Source organism: Tasmannia lanceolata, unplaced genomic scaffold, assembly GCF_043159265.1.
Source record: "Tasmannia lanceolata isolate RefF3 unplaced genomic scaffold, GAP_Taslan_0.1 ptg000026l, whole genome shotgun sequence".
In the NCBI taxonomy this organism is placed as follows: Eukaryota; Viridiplantae; Streptophyta; class Magnoliopsida; order Canellales; family Winteraceae; genus Tasmannia; species Tasmannia lanceolata.
In genome coordinates this window covers 1,568,588-1,589,905 of record NW_027518703.1, presented here as the reverse complement: position 1 = coordinate 1,589,905, position 21,318 = coordinate 1,568,588, and the positions used below count along the sequence as shown (strand labels likewise).

At 38.6% G+C, this 21,318-nt stretch overlaps 4 protein-coding genes across 12 annotated transcripts in view; all 4 read left to right on the top strand.

Moving 5' to 3' along the window:
* Window positions 1–3,139, top strand: part of LOC143858815 (ruvB-like protein 1) — a 33,129-nt gene extending 29,990 nt beyond the window's left edge. The window contains exons 11-12 of the mRNA XM_077369529.1: window positions 2,287–2,356; window positions 2,502–3,139. Of these exons, the coding sequence (XP_077225644.1) occupies window positions 2,287–2,356; window positions 2,502–2,591 (160 nt within the window). The 3' untranslated portion in view covers window positions 2,592–3,139. The remainder of the gene's footprint in view (window positions 1–2,286; window positions 2,357–2,501) is intronic.
* A 689-nt stretch (window positions 3,140–3,828) lies between these two features.
* On the top strand, window positions 3,829–10,167 carry LOC143858647 (uncharacterized). 5 transcript variants are annotated; one of them, XM_077369346.1, is made up of 8 exons: window positions 3,829–4,062; window positions 4,142–4,367; window positions 4,871–5,258; window positions 6,158–6,295; window positions 6,394–6,550; window positions 7,102–7,255; window positions 8,335–8,508; window positions 9,601–10,167. In XM_077369346.1, exons 1-8 carry the CDS (start codon window positions 3,941–3,943, stop codon window positions 9,709–9,711), a joined length of 1,470 nt encoding a protein of 489 aa, XP_077225461.1. In that variant the 5' UTR covers window positions 3,829–3,940; the 3' UTR covers window positions 9,712–10,167. The 5 variants fall into 5 exon arrangements, with proteins under 5 accessions (XP_077225461.1, XP_077225463.1, XP_077225459.1 ...); XM_077369348.1 differs by having other exon boundaries at window positions 3,830–4,062; window positions 9,553–9,706; XM_077369344.1 differs by having other exon boundaries at window positions 3,833–4,062; window positions 8,341–8,508; window positions 9,558–10,167.
* A 5,274-nt stretch (window positions 10,168–15,441) lies between these two features.
* LOC143858703 (4-hydroxy-3-methylbut-2-en-1-yl diphosphate synthase (ferredoxin), chloroplastic-like) overlaps window positions 15,442–21,318 on the top strand; it is a 33,463-nt gene continuing 27,586 nt past the window's right edge. For 4 of the 5 annotated variants that reach the window (XR_013239005.1, XR_013239004.1, XR_013239003.1 and 1 more), the window contains exons 1-8: window positions 15,442–15,572; window positions 16,243–16,500; window positions 16,943–17,100; window positions 19,277–19,383; window positions 19,479–19,579; window positions 19,739–19,815; window positions 20,758–20,877; window positions 20,977–21,207. The gene's annotated coding sequence lies outside the window, so the exon portion shown is untranslated. The remainder of the gene's footprint in view (window positions 15,573–16,242; window positions 16,501–16,942; window positions 17,101–19,276; window positions 19,384–19,478; window positions 19,580–19,738; window positions 19,816–20,757; window positions 20,878–20,976; window positions 21,208–21,318) is intronic. The other variant, XR_013239006.1, reaches the window with a different exon arrangement.
* LOC143858826 (4-hydroxy-3-methylbut-2-en-1-yl diphosphate synthase (ferredoxin), chloroplastic-like) lies at window positions 16,275–21,246 on the top strand. The gene is made up of 7 exons (XM_077369540.1): window positions 16,275–16,500; window positions 16,925–17,100; window positions 19,068–19,159; window positions 19,479–19,579; window positions 19,739–19,815; window positions 20,758–20,877; window positions 20,977–21,246. The coding sequence occupies exons 1-7, from the start codon at window positions 16,275–16,277 to the stop codon at window positions 21,244–21,246; spliced, it is 1,062 nt and encodes a 353-aa protein (XP_077225655.1).

Here is a 21,318-nt window from a genome sequence, read left to right as displayed (position 1 = left end):
ACTCTACATTCAACATGCTGCAAAGCTCCATGGAATGCCTAAGGCGATTGTCAGTGACCGTGATAAGATATTCCTCAATAATTTTTGGCAAGAGTACTTCTGCCTTCAGGGAACCCAACTTTGCATGAGTTCGGCGTATCACCTGCAAACGGATGAACAAACCAAAAGAGTTAACTGCTGCCTTGAAACTTACTTACGTTGCTTTGTGGCTGATTACGCTCGTCGATGGGTCCAATGGTTACCATGGGCAGAGTGGTGGTATAACACCACATTTCATGCATCCACCATTGCTACACCCTTTGAGATCGTTTATGGTCGTCCCCCTCTGACAGTAGCATTATATACACCGGGTGACACCAATGTTGACCTTGTTGAACGGAACCTCAAGGATAGGGATGCAGCTCTACATGATTTAAAGCGTCACCTTGGAATGGCTCGACACCGTATGAAGGAATACTCTGATCGTCATTGAACAGAGCGAGAATTTCAAGTGGGCCAGTGGGTTTATTTATGGCTCCAGCCTTACCGACAGGTTTCTGTTGCTACAAGGACTAATCTCAAACTCTCTCCTAAGTTCTACGGTCCATTCAAAATTCTTAGAAGCGTGGGACCTGTTGCTTATCAACTAGAGCTTCCCCCTAGTTCCAAAATCCACCCTGTGTTCCATGTTTCATGCCTTAAGCGCAAATTAGGGGCCACTACTCTTATTCAGCCTGTTTTACCTCCATTATGATGATGGACATCTTCCAGCTGAGCCAGAAAGAATATTGGATCGAAGAATAGTTAAAAGGCAAAATCGAGCTGTTACAGAAGTTTTGGTTAAGTGGACCAACATACCGGAGGAAGAGGCTACCTGGGAGCTTCTTTATAAGTTGCAGGAAAAGTTTCCAACTTTTCAGCCTTGAGGACAAGGCTATTCTTAGGAGGGGGCAATGTTACATCTCAACAGGAGACCCTATCTTTCCTAATTTTTCGTCATTTGCTTTGCTGGCTTTTCTGTTTTATTTGTGATTTTCTTGCTGTTTTTTAGTGATTTGCCTGTAGTCGGATAGGGTTAGGAGTCCTAGTTTATCTGGAGTCTAGAGATGTGAATGAGGAGGTAATAAGGGGGTTGTAGACGAAAAGGCAAGAATAATAAAATTTCTATCCTGATTTTCTTCTTTCTATGGTTTCTCTGTGTAACATCCAGGTTGCAGAGGTGCAAAGCTCACCGCATGTTCCTGGAATTGCGAATGATATGGCTGACAGGCTTGCTTAGAGCGGAGTAGATAGGCTTGTTTTATACACTGGGCAACCTCCGCCTGATATAATTTGTTATTTTTCTTTCTCCTTGATAAAATTTCTGGTAATTTCTTCAAAAGAAATGCACATAAAGTCGATATTGGCACACCATACCATGTATAGCATCTTGTTCATAGGTACATCACATGTAACATGCACTCACAACACCTATCCATGCGTGTTATGTCCATGTCCCATATGTATAAGGGTTGTTTTGTTTGTTAGATAGTATACGAGATAGCGGAAGTTATGAAATCCTATGTATCCTATATATATATAAATGAGAAAACGGTTTCTACACACAAGTGTAGGTAAGTTATCTACACACTAGCTTAAAATACAATGGAGGGCATATTGTTTGGGTGATCCAAACCATTCATTTGATTGGCCCTCACATAGATAGGGTGTCCACAAAAAATCAGCTCCAAAGGATCATCCCAACCCTACGATTTGTGGAGGTAAAATGGATGTGTATAAACCTTCACAAATCTGTCAATTTTTTGCCTCCACGGTTCGAAGGGTTAGGATGATCCTATGGAGCTGATTTGTTGTGGACACCCTATCTATGTGAGGGCCAATCAAATGAATGGTTTGGATCACCCAAACAATGTGGGCCTCCACTGTATTTTAAGCTAGTGTGTAGATAACTTATCTACACTTGTGTGTAGAAACCGTTCTCTCATATATATATATATAGAAAGGCAGCAATTCTTTTGTTGTGTGTTTGAAGTGTATGCGTCTGTCTGAGAGAGGGAAAAAAAGGAAGGGGGAGAAAGTCCTCTATTTGGTTGTGCTTATTAAACTGGATGAGTCATATTTCCTACCCTTGCAGCTCTAGCTTAAAGTTTGAATTGCTCTAGCTCCGGTTTTTGGCTATGAGCAGCTCTCTATTCCCGCTTTCCTATCCACAAACCAAACAGCCCCATAAAGTTTGTTGTCATTGTCTTTGATATTGCTTTCTGCTATAGGCCCGAGTGTGCTAATTGCGAACATCTGTTTCTTCAGGCATGCAGTTCAGCTGCTCTCACCTGCTAGTGTTATGGCTAGAATGAATGGTAGAGATAACATTTGCAAGGTACGCCAAGTTTCATCAATCCTTCTTCAAAATGATTCATGTTCTGCTCTGTTTATTTTTTATATTTTTAATAGCATTCTGCTTTGTTTATTTATATCTATTATACATTTTCCTTTGATCATTTTCTTTCCATTATTCATGTTAGGCTGATCTTGAAGAAGTGACTGCTCTGTACCTGGATGCGAAATCTTCTGCTAGGCTTCTTCAGGAGCAGCAGGAACGATACATCTCCTGATGAACTTGCGGCCTTTACTGTGCTCTTTAAAAGGTGCAAAGCAGATTACTTGCAACAGGAGGAAAAAAATGAAACCCAATATACCCCATGGGGCAGTTGCCGGTTTTTGGGATCTTCAGAGGGGCCAACTTTCTATGTTGTCCTGCTCACATTGTCGATATTGTTTTCAGTTGCGATACCAAGTCGGATTGCTGTTCTTTGGTCTCCTTTTTCTGGGAGCTGGTTACTGTGATCTCCAGGTCTTACAAAGGCATAACAGCAGTACCTATAGTGATTGAGGGATGTGTGAAGAGCTTATTTGGTTGGGGGTTGTATTTGCCAAGGGGGCTTGTAGGGTATTTAAGGCTGATATTTTAAATGGTGTAAAGAGAATTTTTACTGGATATTTGTTTGTTTTGAATCAAGTATCTTAGATTGACTCTCAACAAGGAGAAAGATGTTTTGGCCTGGGTTTGGTGGAAAAAGAATTGGTTTTTAACTGGATATTTGCTTGTTTGATTTAAGTATCTTAGATTGATTCTTATTACAGAGAAGGATGTTTTCTGCCTGGGTTTGCTCGTTTTGATTCAAGTATCTTAGATCAAGTCTCATCTACTTTTCATGCTTTCTTAAAATTTTCAAATGACTACATTTGGTTGGGGGGTCAGTCTAGAAAATTCAAATGCTCTTTTAACTGAGAACAAGAGTTCATTTGGTTGAGGGGTCAGCCTGAAAAATGCTTTTGGGAAATGATCTCTGCATTCCCTTGTTTTGATAATGACACTCACTCTGCATTCCCTTGTTTTGATAATGACACTCAAATTTTCAACACTTTCTTGCTGCTGATAGCTTGTTGGAGGCTGTAATAGCCTTTAATGGTTAATTACAAATGAGTAAAATAAAGAAAGGAGTATTATTATTGAAGAAGGAAGAGGGAGTATCATTTTCCACTACAATCTGGGGTGACCAAGTATGCCTCCAATTGTGTTTTTATCACTAATAAACCAGTCAAGGGGGCTCTCCGATTAAAGAAAGGGGGTTAGTTTCTAATCTCCACGAGTCTTTAACTTCTGCTAATTGCTATCTACTCTTCCTAGGCACTCGGAATTTTCAAATGGATATCCAATTAAGGCCCAATCAAATTGTCAACTTGTGGGCCCGCCTCTCAAGATATCTCTAGAAAATGCCTTCCCACTCAACAATTCCAATAGAACTGGAGATTCTCATCAGCCACAGGAGTTTTGTGGGACCACTTGCTATGATATTTCTACTGGTCTCCCCCCCCACGCCTCTCTCTCTCTCTCTCTCTCTCTCTCTCTCTCTCTCTCTCAGTTCATCACTGATTCAAGAAGCTGAACTCTCTCTCTCTCATGGAGATCCAATTCATGACTTCTTCCTATCGTAAAAGCCACAGTTTTCAAAGGGCAAAGACAATTCCACAGTGGGCGAACAGTCATGAAAAGGGCATAGCAATCTACTTCAAAGCAAAAGTGTATGTTGCATCTCCTTAGTTTTTCACTGTTATTTCATTATTTATTCTTCACTTCCATCTCTGATTTCTTTCATGCTAGCAACTATTGTGGCTTTGGCATCCATGGACAGCAAAATGACATGAAATCTGTTATCCCCCATCAAAAATTATTTGTAACAAAGTCCGATGAAGCCGCGGAGGAGTCAATGGATAATTCTATCAATGGGTCAGAGAAGAAGGGAACTGTGATCGGCGCTGTTGCTCTGATCATCGGAACCAGTGTTGGCTCAGGAATTCTCGCTCTTCCAAAGAAAACTTCACCTGCTGTACTCATCAATTTATCCTTTAACCAAGAAAATTCCCATTTAGGCCCTGTTCGTTTAAGATTATGAAAACCGATTGTGAGTGCTACACCGATTATTGGACTCAAATTTAAACGTAATTTTGAGTCCGACAATTAGTTTGTCATAATCTTAGACGAACAGGGCCTTAGTTAGAAAAAAATGTAATAAATTTTGAATTATTTATAATTCTTCACAAGGCTTTTTTTTGGATTGTAAGAATTTACTGGAAAGTAAAAATATTTCTAAAAGTGCTTAGTTCAATTTTTATTTAGAGGGGCCTTCAAGTTATGATAATATCCCTCTAAATACACTATAGTGATAGCAATTTCATCTTAATTGTGGAAAGAAAATTTTTTCCATTAGAAATATTTTTCTTGCAATCCAAACTGGGCCTAAAGTTTAAAAAAGGGCATAAAAAATTCAAGTTTTTTCAAGAAATTTGTAACTATGACACTAAGGATGATTTGTTCACTTCTATACTGCAGGGCTTCATCCCTAGTGCAATAGCTATTGTCTTCTGTTGGGGATTTCTTCTATTTGAAGCTCTCTTGCTGGCTGAAATAAATGTGGGTCTTAGAAAAAAGAGAAAGAGAGGGGAGGAGGAAGAAGTGGAGATTATCTCAATTAGGACCATGGCCCAACAGACACTAGGAGAATGGGGGGGAACTTTAGCAACAGTTAACTACATTTTCTTAGCTTACACTTCTATGGTTGCTTATACATCAAAGTCTGGAGAACTCCTATCTCACCTCATCAATCTCCCAACATCCATCTCAGGCGTCTTCTTCATTACTCTCCCCACCATTCTCATCTCTGTCGGTGGGATCCACCTCACTGATCTAGTCAATCAATGGCTCACAGCCTCCATGATAGGTTCGATGCTCTCTTTTGGGTGCATCTCAACCGTTCATTTTGAAAAAAATGTAATGAGTGTGTGGATGGATTGTAGCCCTTTTTGGTAATGACACTTCACACTACACTAACCACTTCTCTGATTGGCTTATGAGGGCACCTCTAAATTGTTAACAGCTTTTACAAGTGTATTAGAGAAGTGTGAAGTAAAGTTGGAGTTTCATTATTGAAATAATCAAAACATATGTTTTACTAAGAAAAGAAAGGAAAGGGAAATGATGTATTTGCCCCTTTTTCTTTGTTGGGTCACCCACTAGTAGTGTAAAAGGGTAGTCATAAATACACCGGAGAGGGCAGGCCTATAGAAGAAAAGGGGGGTGAATATATCACTTCCCGAGAGTAAAATGATGTCATTTTCACTCTCGTTGATGTTTTGATAGTTGCAAAAACCCATTGTGTCTTTTATAATTTAAGGAAAAATTGCCAAGGGGGGACACCAAAATACAAGAAATCTGAACTGGGGACACCCTTTTCAAAAATTGTTAAAGAGGGTTGATAACCCCCTTTTGAGAGTTTGATAACCCCATTTAGAGGGTTGGTAACCCCTTTTTAGAGACTTGATTACCCCCATTTCGTCCCCCTCTAACAATTTTTGTGTCCCCTGTTCACAATTCTTGTATTTTGGCGTCAACCATCGGCAATTTATCCATAATTTAAAGAGCTCTCAAGGTATTACAATTCCCAAAAAGCTCTTACAAACCAATTAAAAACGAAAAGATAGGCTGCGTTTGTGCAATTATTAAAGCATGGTTGTGCTGATATCATTTTCCATTTATTCTATTTTGTTTTTGTTTGACATCATTTTACTTTTCTTCTACTTCTACTAACGGGCTTATTTATCTTGAATTCCACAATGTCAGGTCTATTAGTAGCAATTGAGGTGATAGCCGCTTTAAATGGAGGGTGGTCAGGATTGACGTCCTCGGGTGATTGGGATCAAGTTCCAGTGACGATTCCGGTGATAATCTTTTCTTTGGTTTATCATGATCTGGCACCTGGTAAGGATGAAGGGCTCAGATCAAGGGATTGGATTGAATGATTTAATTGTGTGGTGGGATTCATGCCACGTGATCGGATGATGGGTTATTTCTTGCAGTTATTTGTACATATCTTGGTGGTGATCTCGCACGTATAAGGTTGTCGCTGGTGCTCGGTAGCCTCGTCCCATTGCTTGCTCTTCTTGTTTGGGAAGCTGTTGCGCTCGGCCTCTCATCGCGAACAAATGGAGTAGACCCCCTCGACTTGCTCCTGAGGTGATTATATCTTTCAAAGGCCCTATTTGTTAAAGATTATGAAAACCGATTGTAAGTGCTAAACCGATTATTAGACTCAAATTCAAACATAATTTTGACACCCACAATTGGTAGACATAATCTTAAACGTACAGGGCCTAAATTTGGTAAGTTTATGAATAAGTGATTATCTGATAATGAGCAAGGAATATTTGTCTTTCTTCTAATCAATTTCAATTGAACACATAATTCATTAGATAACCTTTTATGAATGTCAACAAGTATAGTAAGTACTAGGGTAATATTTGTTTCGGATTTTGAAAATCTATTTGGGGTCCAAAACTGATTTTCTAGCACATCTACCTGGTGGGTCTAATCTTTGATCTGCCATGGCTAAAAAGCGTTCAGATTGGACGATCCTGTCCGTCTGATGGATGGATGTTTAGCCATCAACAATGCATTTGTCGGGTCTTGATTAGATGGGAAGATCAAACCATGGTGGGGACCCACATTTTTTTATTCAATACATTCATGTTGAGTGAATACCTACAATTGTGGCTACTCTGGTTTAGGGTGAGATGGGATGGGGTGTCAACTATGGTGCAAGCATTCTCGCTTCTCGCGGTTGGAACGTCGATGATTGGCACTCTCTTGGGCTTCTTTCAATTCTTCGAGGAGCAACTCAGCAATCTTTTCTCCATCTCTCCCTCAACCCAAATACTACAAGTAATTTGCCCTCCTCTTTTCACTCTTTAGGTTGCATATTTGAATGTCATACACCCTTAGGGCCTGACTTACACTCTTGGGTGCCGTTTGGATACATGGATTTTATAATCCTTGATTTTACCAGCTAAAACCTGAATTTTTGTAAGCAAAAATCTTTAGCTTATAAAAGTCCAGGTATTAACTTCTAAAATCCAAGTTCTACCTTATAAAATCCATAAATTTTCAATCCTTGATTATAAATCCAAGTATCCAAACGGGGCCTTGAGATTTCCAAACATGATACACAATACCTCAACCATAGTTGCCAGAGTGTGAAACGGTTGCGAGAGGCGATGTGGGAAGCAAGGGGTTTAGAATAGATAAAATATGGGAAGCAAAAAGGTCTAAAAAAGTAAAAAGAAAATGTGTAGGAAGCGTTACTAAAAGCCAACATAAAACATGTAAGAAGCCTCATTTAAAGTAAAAGTACTTAGAAAAAGTAGGATTGTAGAAGGTTAGGGAGGAAGGTTTAATATACGGAAGGATTACAACTTATCAGTAGAAAATAAGACTTTTTGAGAATTACAAATTTTAGAAAAATGATAAATAATTCTTTAGGAGACGAAGTATAATTTTAATTAATAGGAAACACGTAGGAAGTGTCTTGGAAGCGCGCTTCCCCTAAAACTTAGCTTCCAAAGTGAGACTCAAGAGAAGCGAGCTTCCCATCCAACTAGGAAGTTTCTGATAGCTATGATCTCAACTACTAAACTTGCATATAGATTAGTTTGAATTTTGAATTCTTCTTCTTCTTCTTCTCTCTCTCTCATGGGTGTGTTGTCTCCTTCTCTACTTTAGAGGGAAATGATATCCACACTCCCTGTTTTGATAATGGCATTCCATACTTTATTAACTACTTTTCTCATTGGCTGTTCACACTTTACACTATCTTAGGAGTTGTAACAGACTTCAAATGTAAATTAAAATAGCGTATAGATTGGAGTGAAATTATTAAAACAAGGGAGTCAAGATATCAATTCCCTTTTTATATCTAGTGTTGCATGCTTTTTTGCTATTATTGTTACTTGTAATTCCGGCAGGAGAAGCCTGAGAAAAGCAGTGCACTTAAGAGAAATGAGGGTGGATTTTTTGATATGGGAAAGTGGTGGCGAAGTAACAAAATAAACTTCATGGCAACGTCGATAGCGATCGCTCCGCCGCTACTTGTCTCAACCACTGTTCCGGATGCATTCTCGGCTGCTACCGACATTTCTGTAAGTTAAAGAGAACTGATAAATAAAGATTACAGTAATTTGGCTAGAGTTGCCGTAGAAAAAACAGTAATCTTCTCACACCTGAGGGAAAAGTATATCTCCAAAGAGATGTGTGAAACAACAAATTACTCCAAAAGCTTAAGCTGTTAGAGTTGGTGTTATTTAATCATTTATACTTCAACACTCCACCTCACGTGTTGCCTCTCTTTTTGGGTTGGTCGTACACATGGACTTTTAATATGAATGAGGTATTGAACCCAGGACCGGCCGTGAGACGATAGCTTCCATGTGAAACAACCAATTACTCCAAAGGCTTAAGCTGATAGAATTCATGTTATTTAATCATTTATACTTCAACAAGATGATTAACATCACCTTACACCCTCATTGGATGTCACTAGGATTAGTCTTTATTTCAAATAAGATTATATGTTATTTATTTTTATTTTTTATTTTTGCGAATGGGACATTAAGGTTGTTTGGAAGCCATTACCTGTCGTTACAAAACTATATATTGCAACTATTATTTTTATATAATCACAATTTTCTTCAATATTATTTGCATATAAAATTATATCCAAATAATTTTTAGAGGTATCAAAGAGGCTCAGTTTCATTAGATAAACAACTTTCTTTAGAATTTTTTCCTCGGAAAATGAGTTCTCCAATGTTTCGGTAACTCATTTTCTATGGAAAAGTGTTTTCAAAATAAAAAATTTCCTCATTTTCTAGTAAAATTTCAACTCTACCAGACCTCGAACTACTTTTCTGCAATGGATATTTTCCCCCTTTAGGCTCGGTTTCTTTTGACGTAAAATTAGTGTAAAACAAATTTTAGGCGCGCACATTTTTTTTAGCATAAAACAAAATTTACGCCTATTTGAAGTGAAAAATTGGTAAACGGAAATAGGTGTAGAATTTATTTTACGCCCTATTTATGGGGAAAATGAGCATAAAATTTGTTTTATGCCCATTTAATTTTCATCGAAAGAAACGGAGCCTTTGATCCAAACGGCCCCTAACAATTTGTACTTTGATATGGAGACTAGGGGGGTTATTGCATGACAATATTGTATGGTGTACTCCCTCCAGCAATGGCATGGGCTATGCATGCTAGAGGTGGTGGTGATGAAAATAGTGGCAACGCATTGTTTGGAGCAAAGCCTGCACTTGTTGGGGTGGGGTTATTTGCATGTGGTATAGTAATGGAGCAGATACTACAAGACCTCTCTATGTTACATCCCTAACCAAAGTGGGTGTGTTTGTAGCCTTTGGATCGGAGACAGTATCTAAGCTAATCCCTTTTCTCTCAAGAGAACAATAAGAAAAACACACTCAAAGAAAGCCCCGTCAACAGAGGAGAAAACCCTCTGCCACTGTAGCCCAAACCAATTTCTTATTGGAAGATTTCATAACTCCCTCCTCATCTTTCATCCCCTAGCTATTTGCATGCATCTTCGTCTTTGCTCTGGTTAATCAACAAAGACAACCCTCCTAGTAGGGTATTTGTCACTCAAGATGCCAATGGTCTTTGTACTATTGCTTTGTAAATTGCTTCAACATTGTTATTTTCTAAGTACTGTGATGTATAACATGAGGATGTGAGATGGGCATGTATTTCCGTTGATATACAATCTCAGAGAAAAGTTCAGTGGGGCATATCTATTTGGATGATCTAAGCTAGCCATTCATTTAGTGGATCTCTGTGAGGCAACCTGCATGATCGGATCTTACACCACATGCAAACTATGTAAAATCCCTTAACTTCTTTAGGCAGACCCCTAAAGATTGACGCCTTGATCTTGTTCAAGGATCACTCAATCGAGGTGGGATTGAGTTATTTGATTCGTAGATGCCCCCTAATTCAATGTATTTGATTTGGAAAATGAAATGGTGATTGGGAGTACTGGGAGAGCCCAACAATGAGAATGTGCCATGTGTGCCGAAAAATTACTTTTTGTTGATTTACCTAAACCTAAGGGCAGGCTTGCCTCACTTGTGATGTTGTGGCAAGAACCCATTTGTTCGGTCCCCCTGGTCTTACTCCCGGTCTCGCTAGCATTACTCATTTGATTTTTTTTTATTTTTAATTTTTTAACTTTGTTATCATGTGCAGAACATTTGCACAAGTAGACCGCATTGTGATTTAGGCACGGTTTGTTTTGGATTTTTAGACCCGATTGTGAGTCCAAAACTGATTTTTACACTCAAAATTAATGCCCTATTCATAAATCAGTTTTGGGCTCACAATCGTTCTCAAAATCTAAAACAAACAGGACCTTAATAATGCAAGAGCTTTTTTAATTAAAGAAAAAATTAACCCTTTTATTTGATAAAATTACAAATGTGCCCCTATAAAGATACACATGGCGATTTACGTCTATATGATATTTAATAGCTGTAAATAAGCATACATCTATGAAGTAATAAATGGATATAGCTAAAATTTCATCAACCAATTACACGCTAATCATGCCGCGGTCATTTTTTTTCTTAATTATATGATAACCATTTTCACATCAACCTCTTCTTTCACGCTTTAAATAGACATTAACTATTTAAAATCAACAATTGAGAGAGAGAGAGAGAGAGAGAGAGAGACTCCTACACGTGAAACTCACATGTAAGAGCCATTGAACCCAACATGCATTCTTTTATTTTAAGTTTTAGAAAGGTTTTTCAATTGCCATGGTGTTTTAATACAAAAAATTACTAAAATATCCTTATATAAGGGTTAAATTTTGGGAAATGATAAATTTGCCACTTTTTTACAAGAGACATCCAGTGTACATGGCAATCAGGCCCGTTGAATCCTTCCCACGTGAAGTAAATCAGCCCCTCTACAGTCATAGATACACTGGAGAGGGCTTCCCTTGTAAAAAAGGGGCAAATATCACTTCCCTAAAATTTTTGAAATAAAAGTAAGGATGGAAATAATCAAAATAAATTTTGGGAAATGATAAATTTGCCCCTTTTTTTACATGGGACATCCAGTGTACGTGGCAATCAGGCCCGTTGAATCCTTCCCAAGTGAAGTAAATCAGCCCCTCTACAGTCATAGATACACCTGAGGGGGCTTCCCTTTCTAAAAAAGGGCAAATATCACTTCCCTAAAGTTTTTGAAATAAAATTAAGGATGGAAATAATCAAAATATACTTATATTAGGGTTAATTTTTGGTAGTAAAATTACGGATGAGCTCAACCAAAAAAAAAATCAAATAAATGGGTTCACCGCCAATGGTTGTTGGATGAGACCAATGCACCGGAGTATCTCCACCCGATTAATAGTCTAGCCAACGAAAGATGGTCCATCAATACAGTGTAGAAAGACTTCAATAAATGTTGCATGTTCTTATTCAACCTTAGAAGATTACTAGCCAATCTTTTTTAAAATACCCTGAGGGCAAGTCTGACAATCCCAAAAATAAAATTCAGGTAATATTTGTTTATCCAAGGAGAGAGGGCAGGTGAGTGAGAGACTTGAGAAGGTGGTGAGTGAGGAGAGCATACCATTGGGTTGGAAAACAGAGGGAAAAAATCCTATTTTAAAGTGTTTTGTGTTTTAAATTTTCTACCCCCAATCATGCTCACCTCACTCATCACCTCCAAAAATCTATCTGTCTCTCTCACCTCTCCAAAGATCTCTTACATTAGGTAAACAAATATGCCATGAATTTTTTATTTATTTTTCATGGTTGCCAAACATGCCCTTAGAATAGTAGTTTAGTCATAGGGGTATCTTAGCCATTTTGTTGGAAGCTGATTCAGCTCAAGAGTTCAACACTCTTTCTTGTCTTTCTCACATGCCTATGGGCTGTTTGGATGCATGGAAAAAAAATTCAATAGAAAAGGAATGTTCAAATATTTAGAAACTTATTTTTAATGTTTTTTTTTTCAAAAATTGAATATTTTCCTTATTTTTCAAGAAACATTGCAAACCTACTTGACCCTAGAATTTTTCACATAGAATATTACTTTTCCTGGGAAAAAAAAATCCCTCATAAGGCAATATTTGGCTGCCATGAAAAAATATTCCATGGAAATTAGTGGGGCCAATTTTGAGAGCTGTGCCTAGGGGTGGCAATGGTTCGGTTTCGGTTCGGTTTGACCCCCAAACCGAACCGAACCGAACGATTTTCTTGTTTTCCAAGCACCTGTCTAAAGTTTTTTTTTTTTTTTTTTTTCAAAGATCAATTGGGGCGCGGTTCTTGTCACCGTAGGATCTGAAATGACAATACAAAACATCTACTTGCACTTCTATATATGTCCTGGATTTCCATTTGGCGTTTTGCCAAGTATTTTTTTTTTTCACCAACCAAACATAGTACACATGGATTCTTCAATCTCCGTCTCATCTAACTACCGTTTCTCATGCGTGTACATAAAATATTTTATAGCCACATTTTTTAGCCATGCAACAAGCTTTCTTTGCCTTGGTGACAAACGTGGTTTCTATTAAATAGGCTTATCAATTCATATTGTTTCGTGCCCCTCGAATTAGGCCCTAACCCTAACTCGTTGAGTCATGGGTTCGACTCAATCTTAATCCCCTAATAACTAGGACAAAGTAATATATTCGCCCCCTTTTCTTCACCGGGCCACCCCGGCCTTTATTGTATTTAAGACCACTCTCTTTACACTACAGGGGGTGTCCCAGGAAAGAAAAGGGTGAATGTATCATTTCCCGTAGAATAACTTCACATATTGTTGAGGGGCCACCCCGTCCAACATAATGGTCATATTGTTGAGGTCATTGGTGGTTAATAGTGGCCATTTTATTGGGGAGTTTGTCCAACTTGAATAGTGTTTTCGAAAGAATTGGTAAATTTAGGGAAATGATATCAGCACAACCATGTTTTTATAATTGCACAAACCCAGCTTTTCTTTTCTTTTTTAATTGGCTTGGGAGAGCTTTTTGGGAGCTGTAATAGACTTTTGACAGCTCTTCAATTGCTAAAAGACAAGATGCATTGGTGAAAATATCAAAACTTCTTTGGGTTGATATCATTTCCCAAAAAATATTACACCTATTTTATAGCTACAGTGACTTACTCTACTGGTTACCAGGAGAGACAAGTTTGACTCTAAATTTGGGTAGGAGTATCAACACTCACTTCGGATTGGATCTACCTATGGACTCACTTCGGATCGGATCTACCTATGTCTTGGTTAAAAACTGTTCGGATCACTAATCGGTCATATCCTTTTTGGAGTGCTTCCGGATTCTACTTTTTGAGTCTGGGCCAAATCCATTTCAAATCGGATCATTCATCGGAGTTTCCTAGGTGTACTTAAGTTGTACATGGTTAGGATAGTTAGGGCTTAGGATTAGGAAAGCGTAGCTAGAGGGAAAATGAAATGTTGTTTGTCGTTTCGAGTCATATTTTTGAAAATTATAAAATTTTACCTTACAATAGACATGAATGAATGGAAATATGAAGGGTATATTCATATATTGGTGCTTTCTATTAGGATCTAGGATGTTCCATTGGATTTGGTGGCTACAGTTGGGTCCTGATCCGAAATAAAATCTGACCTTAGGATTTGGATCCATTGGATACTATTCGGATCCAGCTGTTGTGTCCAAATTTTGTCCATTAACGTTCGGATCCTTTAGATCCATCAGACCGTCTGAGGCCATCAACAGTGACACCCCTAGATTTTGGTAAGAGGAGGTTCCGGGTTTGATTTTGGACTCTGCACGGGTTGTAACTTGTAACACCTGTCCTAATAGTTTGTGACCGTAAAGTGGGCCCAAATTTTGTAGTCTACTTAATAATTCGTGAGTTTAGTGGGCTTAGGTAGAGCTTTGACACATGATCAACGTGGACCCACCAAGTGCAGCCTTTCATTGGCGAAGGCAATGGGGGACCCATAGCTGACACGTGGATAAATTTGACATTTTAATGACGTGAAATGACCAAACAGCCCACCCCAACTAGTCAAATGCCTCTTTCAACATATCATATTCCAGAAGCGTAATATCGTCTCTAGCGGGCGAAAAGATCCTTCGGTTGTGTTATGGGATTCCGACAAAAAGTTTTGTTTTCCTTTTCTTATGAATGCTAAGCACATTCGCGCGCCAAGATCACCATCCTAATTGCGTGCCCACTGTGTCTGTGATGATCCAGGCCGTTGATCTGGAGCAACATTTTCAACATCACAAAATGGATTGAATCTAATAGGCTTTCTCACGTCTTATAATTATCGAGGCCCACGGCCCACTTTAGGTTAATTCATTTGCATGGGACTTGAGCATGGTTTTAAAATTTGAAATTTTGGGCTTTGGTCGAGACCGAACGAGAATTTGTATATACCCGTAACGATACAATTGTTCGACCGAAATTTAGTACCTATTTGGATACCTCATATTTTGTATTTGGATTTGGAATTGAGTTTTGAATACAAAATGATTAGATATGCCAGGTCATGTTGAGGAGACAGAGAGGAAAGGGGGGTACTCCCTACTAGATGGGAGAGGTTGAGGAGCAAAGAAGGTGAAGGAAACTGCAAGATATGTGGATTTCTAATTTCTTATTTCCACGGCATATTTGGAAATCTGATTTTTTTCACTGTTAGTTGCTGATTTGGAAATCCAAGGATTTGATCCGGATCCAAATTACAACGCAAAAAAGTCTGCAAATGTGAGAAATCCGAATCAAAATCATCTCGGCATCCAAACGGGCCCAAGGATTTCACCCAAAAAATTCAATTTTTATTCATTATTTAATATTGTCCTGAAATTTCAGCTGAAATTACCGAAATGTCGGCAATATCAGCCCAAATTTTGTACGAGATAGAATATAACGAAATTTTATTTCGTCTGATTTCGGCCGAAACCGAAATTTAAAACCACGGACTTAACTCTTAACTCTTAAGTCACTGGACCTCAGTCGCGCGAGTATTCGCAACATCCTTTTCTTTTTACTTCTCGAAAATCCCTATGTCTCGGTTGTTTTCTTAGTGTCCCTCCATAAAAATCCCCTTCATATTATTCATAAATCCCAAAAAATCGTGGCATCTGAATCTCCGAAACATTAGCCTTTCCTTCTCTCACATTCATGTAAGACTTCGATCACTACAAAATTTCCATTTTTGGAGGTTTTTTTTTTTTTTTTTTTCATTTTGTTGTATTTATGTTGTCTCCATTTTGGCTGTTTTTCTTCGATTTTCTTAGCGAATCAAAGAAAAGCATTTGATCGAGTAGCGTTTCGTTTCAAAGAGTCGAATCTGAATTCGTGACAGTTTATTTTCTTTTCAATGTTTTTTGGTAGGGTTTGAGATCGTCTTTCATACCATAGCTTCTCATAAGCTTCTCAGGAAGTTTCAATCATGGAATCCGTTTGGATACAAGGATTTTATAATCTAGGATTGTAAAATCCTGAATTTTACAACCTAAAACCTAAAAATGTACAGTCCAGATTTTAGCTCTGGAATACAAGTTTTGACTTATGAAATCCAGGTTTCAACTTGTAAAATTCAGAATTTTATAATCCTAGATTATAAAATTTTAGCTCACAAAATCCAAGTTTTAGCTTCTGAAATCCAGGTTTCAGCTTGTAAAATTCAGGATTTTATAATCCTAGATTATAAACGTTTTGCTCACAAAATCCATGTTTTAGCTTCTGAAATCCAGGTTTCAGCTTGTAAAATTCAGGATTTTTGAATCCAAATGGCAACTTTGCAGAGGCTTTAGCTTGCTTAACAGTGTTTAGTTCCATTGCGTCTTGTAGAACTGTAGAATTGAGGCTGAGATTTTGAGGAAATGGCTGCCGGGATGGTCCCCGCTTCGTTTTCTGGTGTGAAAGGCTCAGAATGTGGTTTAGGCTTTGGGAAAAGCGTTGATTTTGTGAAGATTAGATGCTTGCCTGATTTACAGAGGATTCAGTCTGGGACGGTGAAGTTCTCATCAATAAGGAATTCGAACCCTGGTCCAGAGACTGTTGAATTGCATGAATTGCAGCCTGCTTCAGAAGGAAGCCCTCTCTTAGGTATAATCTCCAGCCTATGCTATGCTTCTTTAGGATTTTAGTTTAATTGGTTACATGTGTTGAAGGTTACTTGGTAGAATTTATATTAGTTTAGTCACTTTGAAGGTTTTGTATGTGATTTTCTAAGATATCCAAAATATTCTCCTTATATTTTTATGTGTTTTCGCTTCTCCATTACCGGCAGGGAGCCTATTTACATATATTGTGGTGAATTTTGATTTTATTTCTGTCGGGTTTCTCTTCTGAAAATGAATTTTCAAGCTTTGGCAGATGGGCTGTCTCTCAATGGTTTGTTTGGGTTGTTATCTATATAGAAATTGGTATAATTGGTTCCTCATGGAAATGATTTAGAAGCTAATCTTGCTTTCTTTTGCAATAACAGATTTTTTTTTTCTGGTTTATTATTATTCTTTCCCTGATGAAGCTTATTATCCAAGTGTAGTTCCTAGGCAGAAATATTGTGAATCCATACACAAGACTGTCAGAAGAAAAACCCATACTGTGATGGTAGGAAATGTGGCTCTTGGTAGTGAGCATCCCATAAGAATTCAGACCATGACTACGTCTGATACTAAGGACGTTGCTGGAACGGTTGAACAGGTTCATTAATTTCCTTAATCTTCTGTTTTTCTTATTTCCTGCTGTTTTCTATATTCCCAAGTTTTTAAGGACCCAATGGTATCTTTAGCATTTGTTGCTTAGATGTCAAACACAAACTCCCTTGTGGCTGATAATCTAGGCGAGGACATGCTTATATATATATATATATATATATATATATATATATATATATATATATGTATATATATGAGAAAACAGTTCGCTCGAGCGCAGATAACTTATCTGCGCTTGAGTGCAGGAAACAAGGGTGGGCCCACATTTTTTTGGGTGATCCTAAGCATTCATTTGAGAGGCCCCATCATGGATGGGGTGTGTACCAAAAATCAGCTCCATTGGATCATCTTAGGGTGTCTATTTGTGTGTGTGGGGGTGGGGGGGGCATGGGCAGATACTTTTTCTCCACAAATCTGCCCATTTTTTCACCCCACAGAGAGAGAAGGGTTCCTGCGCTCGAGTGCTGGAAACAGGGGTGGGGCCACATTGGGGGGACGATCCTAAGCATTCATTTGACAGGCCCCATTATGGATGGGGGGTGTACCAAAAATCAGCTCCATTGGACCATCTTAGGGTGTCCATTTGTGGGGGAGAAAATGGACAGATACTGTTTGTCCACAAATCTGCCCATTTTTTCACCCCACAAATGGACACCCTATGGTGATCCAATGGAGCGATTTTTGGTGGACACCCTATCCATGAAAGGGTCCATCAAATGAATGCTTTGGATCACTTCCCCCCCACCCGCAATGTGGCCCACTCCTGTTTCTGTGCTCGAGCACAGAAACCCTTTTCTCATATATATATAGAGGAAACTGTTGGTGCGGTTAAGCTCACCAAGCTTATGGTGCGCTTAAGCGCCCAATCACATGTGGGCCCACTTTGTTAGGATGATCCAAAGCATTCATTTGAAAGGCCCTTACATAGATGGGGGTGTACCAAAAATCAGCTCCATAGAATCATCCTAACCCATCCATTTTTGGAGGTCAAAATGGACAGACATCGTTTGTCCACAAATCTGCCCAGTTTTGTCCTCCACAAATGGAGGGGTTAGGATGATCCCATGGAGCTGATTTTTGGTACACCCCTTATCTACGATAGGACCTTGCAAATGAATGGTTTGGATCACCACAGAAAATGTGGGACCCATGTGATTGGGCGCTTAAGCGCACCAACAGTTTCCTCATATATATATATATATATATATATATATATATATATATATATATATATATATATATATATATATATCTGTGTGTGTGTGTGTGAGGAAAAGGATTGTACGCTCGAGCGTACCAAGCTTATGGTACGCTCGAGTGCCCAATCACATGGGTCCCACAATTTTTGTGGTGATCCAAAGCATTCATTTGGAAGGCCCTATCATAGATAGGGTGTGTACCAAAAATCAGCTCCATTGAATCATCCTAACCCCTTCAAAAGTGGAGGGCAAAAATGGGCAGATTTGTAGACAAACAGTGCCTGTCCATTTTGACCTCCACAAATGGATGGGTTAGGATGATCCTATGTAGCTGATTTTTGGTACACACCCCATCTATGTAAGGGCCTTTCAAATGAATGCTTTGGATCATCCTACCAAAGTGGGCCCACATGTGATTGGGCACTCGAGCATACCATAAGCTTGGTACACTCGAGCGTACAATCCTTTTCCAGGGATAATTTTTATGCTACATCAGGTTGAATTGATTAACCTAGGACGGGTTTGTCCTAGCCTAATGAACCCTTGTTTCCATGTATGCTCCAGCTACATATGACAGTTATTGCTTATATAGTTGTATTGGTTATATATGATGGAGAGACTCTATCCATGTCCACGCCATTATTTACAACCATGTCAAGTCTTCATTACCAATTATGAGTCGTGAACCGATCAAATGGTATCCTGTAGTTTTCTTACCGAATAAAATTTGAAACTTTGTGTTGTCTACATAAAGCTGCATTTGGTATTCTCTTCCTGTCGAAATGACAAGAACCAATATGCAGTTTACAAGCTGTTAAATCCATTTTTCAATGGAAACACAGCTTGGTAATCTTTAGTGTATTCACGTCATTTGACCTGATTTTATTCTTATCTTAAAGAGTCACGATAATGATAAGGTTAAAACCTCAAAACCTAAAGTGACAAGTTCAAATTGTCTGTTAGGTGATGAGAATAGCTGACAAAGGAGCAGATATTGTTCGCGTAACAGTTTAGGGAAGGAAAGAAGCAGATGCTTGTTTTGAAATAAAGAACACCCTTGTTCAGAAAAAGTAAGGCTCGTGTTTAATGATTATAAGAGTTCATGAGGAACTTAATTTCCTAAGATTGTTTTGTAAGTTGTATTACTATTTTTCTGTTGATGCAGTTATAATATTCCTCTGGTGGCAGACATTCATTTCGCTCCTCCCATTGCATTGAGAGTTGCTGAGTGCTTTGATAAGATTCGTGTGAACCCAGGAAATTTTGGTATATCCAGTTCACCTTTTCTTCATGCTGTTTCTACATGTTTAATAACCATCAAGAATTTTTATTTATTTTTTAAATGAAAAATGATATTGTTAATAACCTTCAAGATTGCCATTTGAATGGTTACCTTTCTGCAGTCACTGAGATAGTTTCTTGCAGCTGATAGGAGAGCCCAGTTTGAGCAGCTGGAGTACACAGAAGACGACTATCAGAAGGAGCTTGAGCATATCGAGCAGGTCAAATAAACTAATTTCTTCCACTCTTATACTTTAGACTGCTTATAGATGTTAATCGCTGGCTTTTTCATCGAGAGTACGATTGTTTCTTAGCACTTGTGCATGCTAGAGAAAATATCATTTATCTTATAATGGCCAGTTAGGGATGTTTACGAAATACAAGAAAGATATCTGTCCTTAGAGCAGTGGTATTCCATTGATGAAGAAACAGCTACCAGTTGAGAGTCAGGCTGGCCTCTATAGGCACTCACGATAGTGGCATGCGTAATTAACAGTATGGGTGAATATCAAACAATACGGGCTGGTATTTGTTTGGTCCTTATGGTTGGGAGGCTTCCACTTTCCATGCTGTACTTGCTTAGAGGTTCATGAACCTCACCCTGTTCCATTGGTAACTTACAGTATGGATGCTGAATGAGACTAGTAGTTGTGTGGTTATTCCTGCTGAGAACCTTGCACCACCCCAATTTGCTACTTGGGGGTGCATCAATCCCCTTCATTGTCCTTGCGAGGCTATTTCAAACATATTTTTGCGACCATATGATGGGTATAGATGGAATAGTCGATTTTTTATTTATGCTATTGTTGAAGTATAAATGATTTAATAACACCAACTCTAATAACTTAAGCTTTTGGAGTAATTGGTTATTTCACATGGAATCAAAGCTATTGCCTTACAGCAGTTCCCGAGTTCAAACCCAACAACTCCTTGATACTAAAATTCAGCGTGTATGGCGAACCCAAAAGAGGGGCCACGTGTATGGCTTGATGGCCAACCCAAAGGAGGGCCCACATGTGAGGGGGGTGTTGAAGTAGAAATGATTAAATAACACCAACTCTAACAGCTTAAGCTTTTGGAGTAATTAGTTGTTTCACAGCTATATCTTTTCAACTTCCGATAGTTCTCCGTCACTGAATATTTCTCTTTTCCTTATTAAACAGGTTTTCACTCCATTGGTTGAAAAATGTAAGAAGTATGGGAGAGCGATGCGCATTGGAACCAATCATGGAAGTCTTTCTGATCGTATCATGAGCTACTATGGCGATTCTCCTAGGGGAATGGTTAATAGCTACACTGTCACTCTGTAAAAAACTTCTGATTGTGTTATTGCACCATGTTCGAATATTCTTTTGTTGATGTCTTCCATAATCCTGCAACAGGTTGAATCTGCATTTGAATTCGCTAGGATTTGTCGGAAGTTGGACTTTCATAATTTTGTATTCTCAATGAAAGCAAGCAACCCGGTGATCATGGTGCAAGCATACCGTTTGCTCGTTGCAGAAATGTATGTTCGAGGTTGGGATTATCCTCTGCACTTAGGAGTTACTGAGGCTGGTGAAGGTGAAGATGGACGTATGAAATCGGCGATCGGCATTGGAACCCTTCTTCAAGTACTTGATCTTCAACTTCTTCTTCCTTTTCTCATGTAATCTGTGAAAGTATAAAAGATTAAATAACACCATCTCCAACAGGTTAGGCTTTTGGAGTAGTTGGTTGTTTCA

Excerpts from the sequence above, each read along its gene's own strand:
- LOC143858647 (XM_077369343.1), top strand. The coding sequence starts at position 3,941 with ATGGAGATCCAATTCATGACTTCTTCCTATCGTAAAAGCCACAGTTTT. Across the intron at positions 4,368-4,870 it reads CAAAGAAAACTTCACCTGCT|GGCTTCATCCCTAGTGCAAT; the intron begins GTACTCATCAAT and ends TCTATACTGCAG. Across the intron at positions 6,296-6,393 it reads TTATCATGATCTGGCACCTG|TTATTTGTACATATCTTGGT; the intron begins GTAAGGATGAAG and ends TATTTCTTGCAG.
- LOC143858826 (XM_077369540.1), top strand. The coding sequence starts at position 16,275 with ATGGCTGCCGGGATGGTCCCCGCTTCGTTTTCTGGTGTGAAAGGCTCA. Across the intron at positions 17,101-19,067 it reads TTGCTGGAACGGTTGAACAG|CTGCATTTGGTATTCTCTTC; the intron begins GTTCATTAATTT and ends GTCTACATAAAG. Across the intron at positions 19,816-20,757 it reads AGCTTGAGCATATCGAGCAG|GTTTTCACTCCATTGGTTGA; the intron begins GTCAAATAAACT and ends CTTATTAAACAG.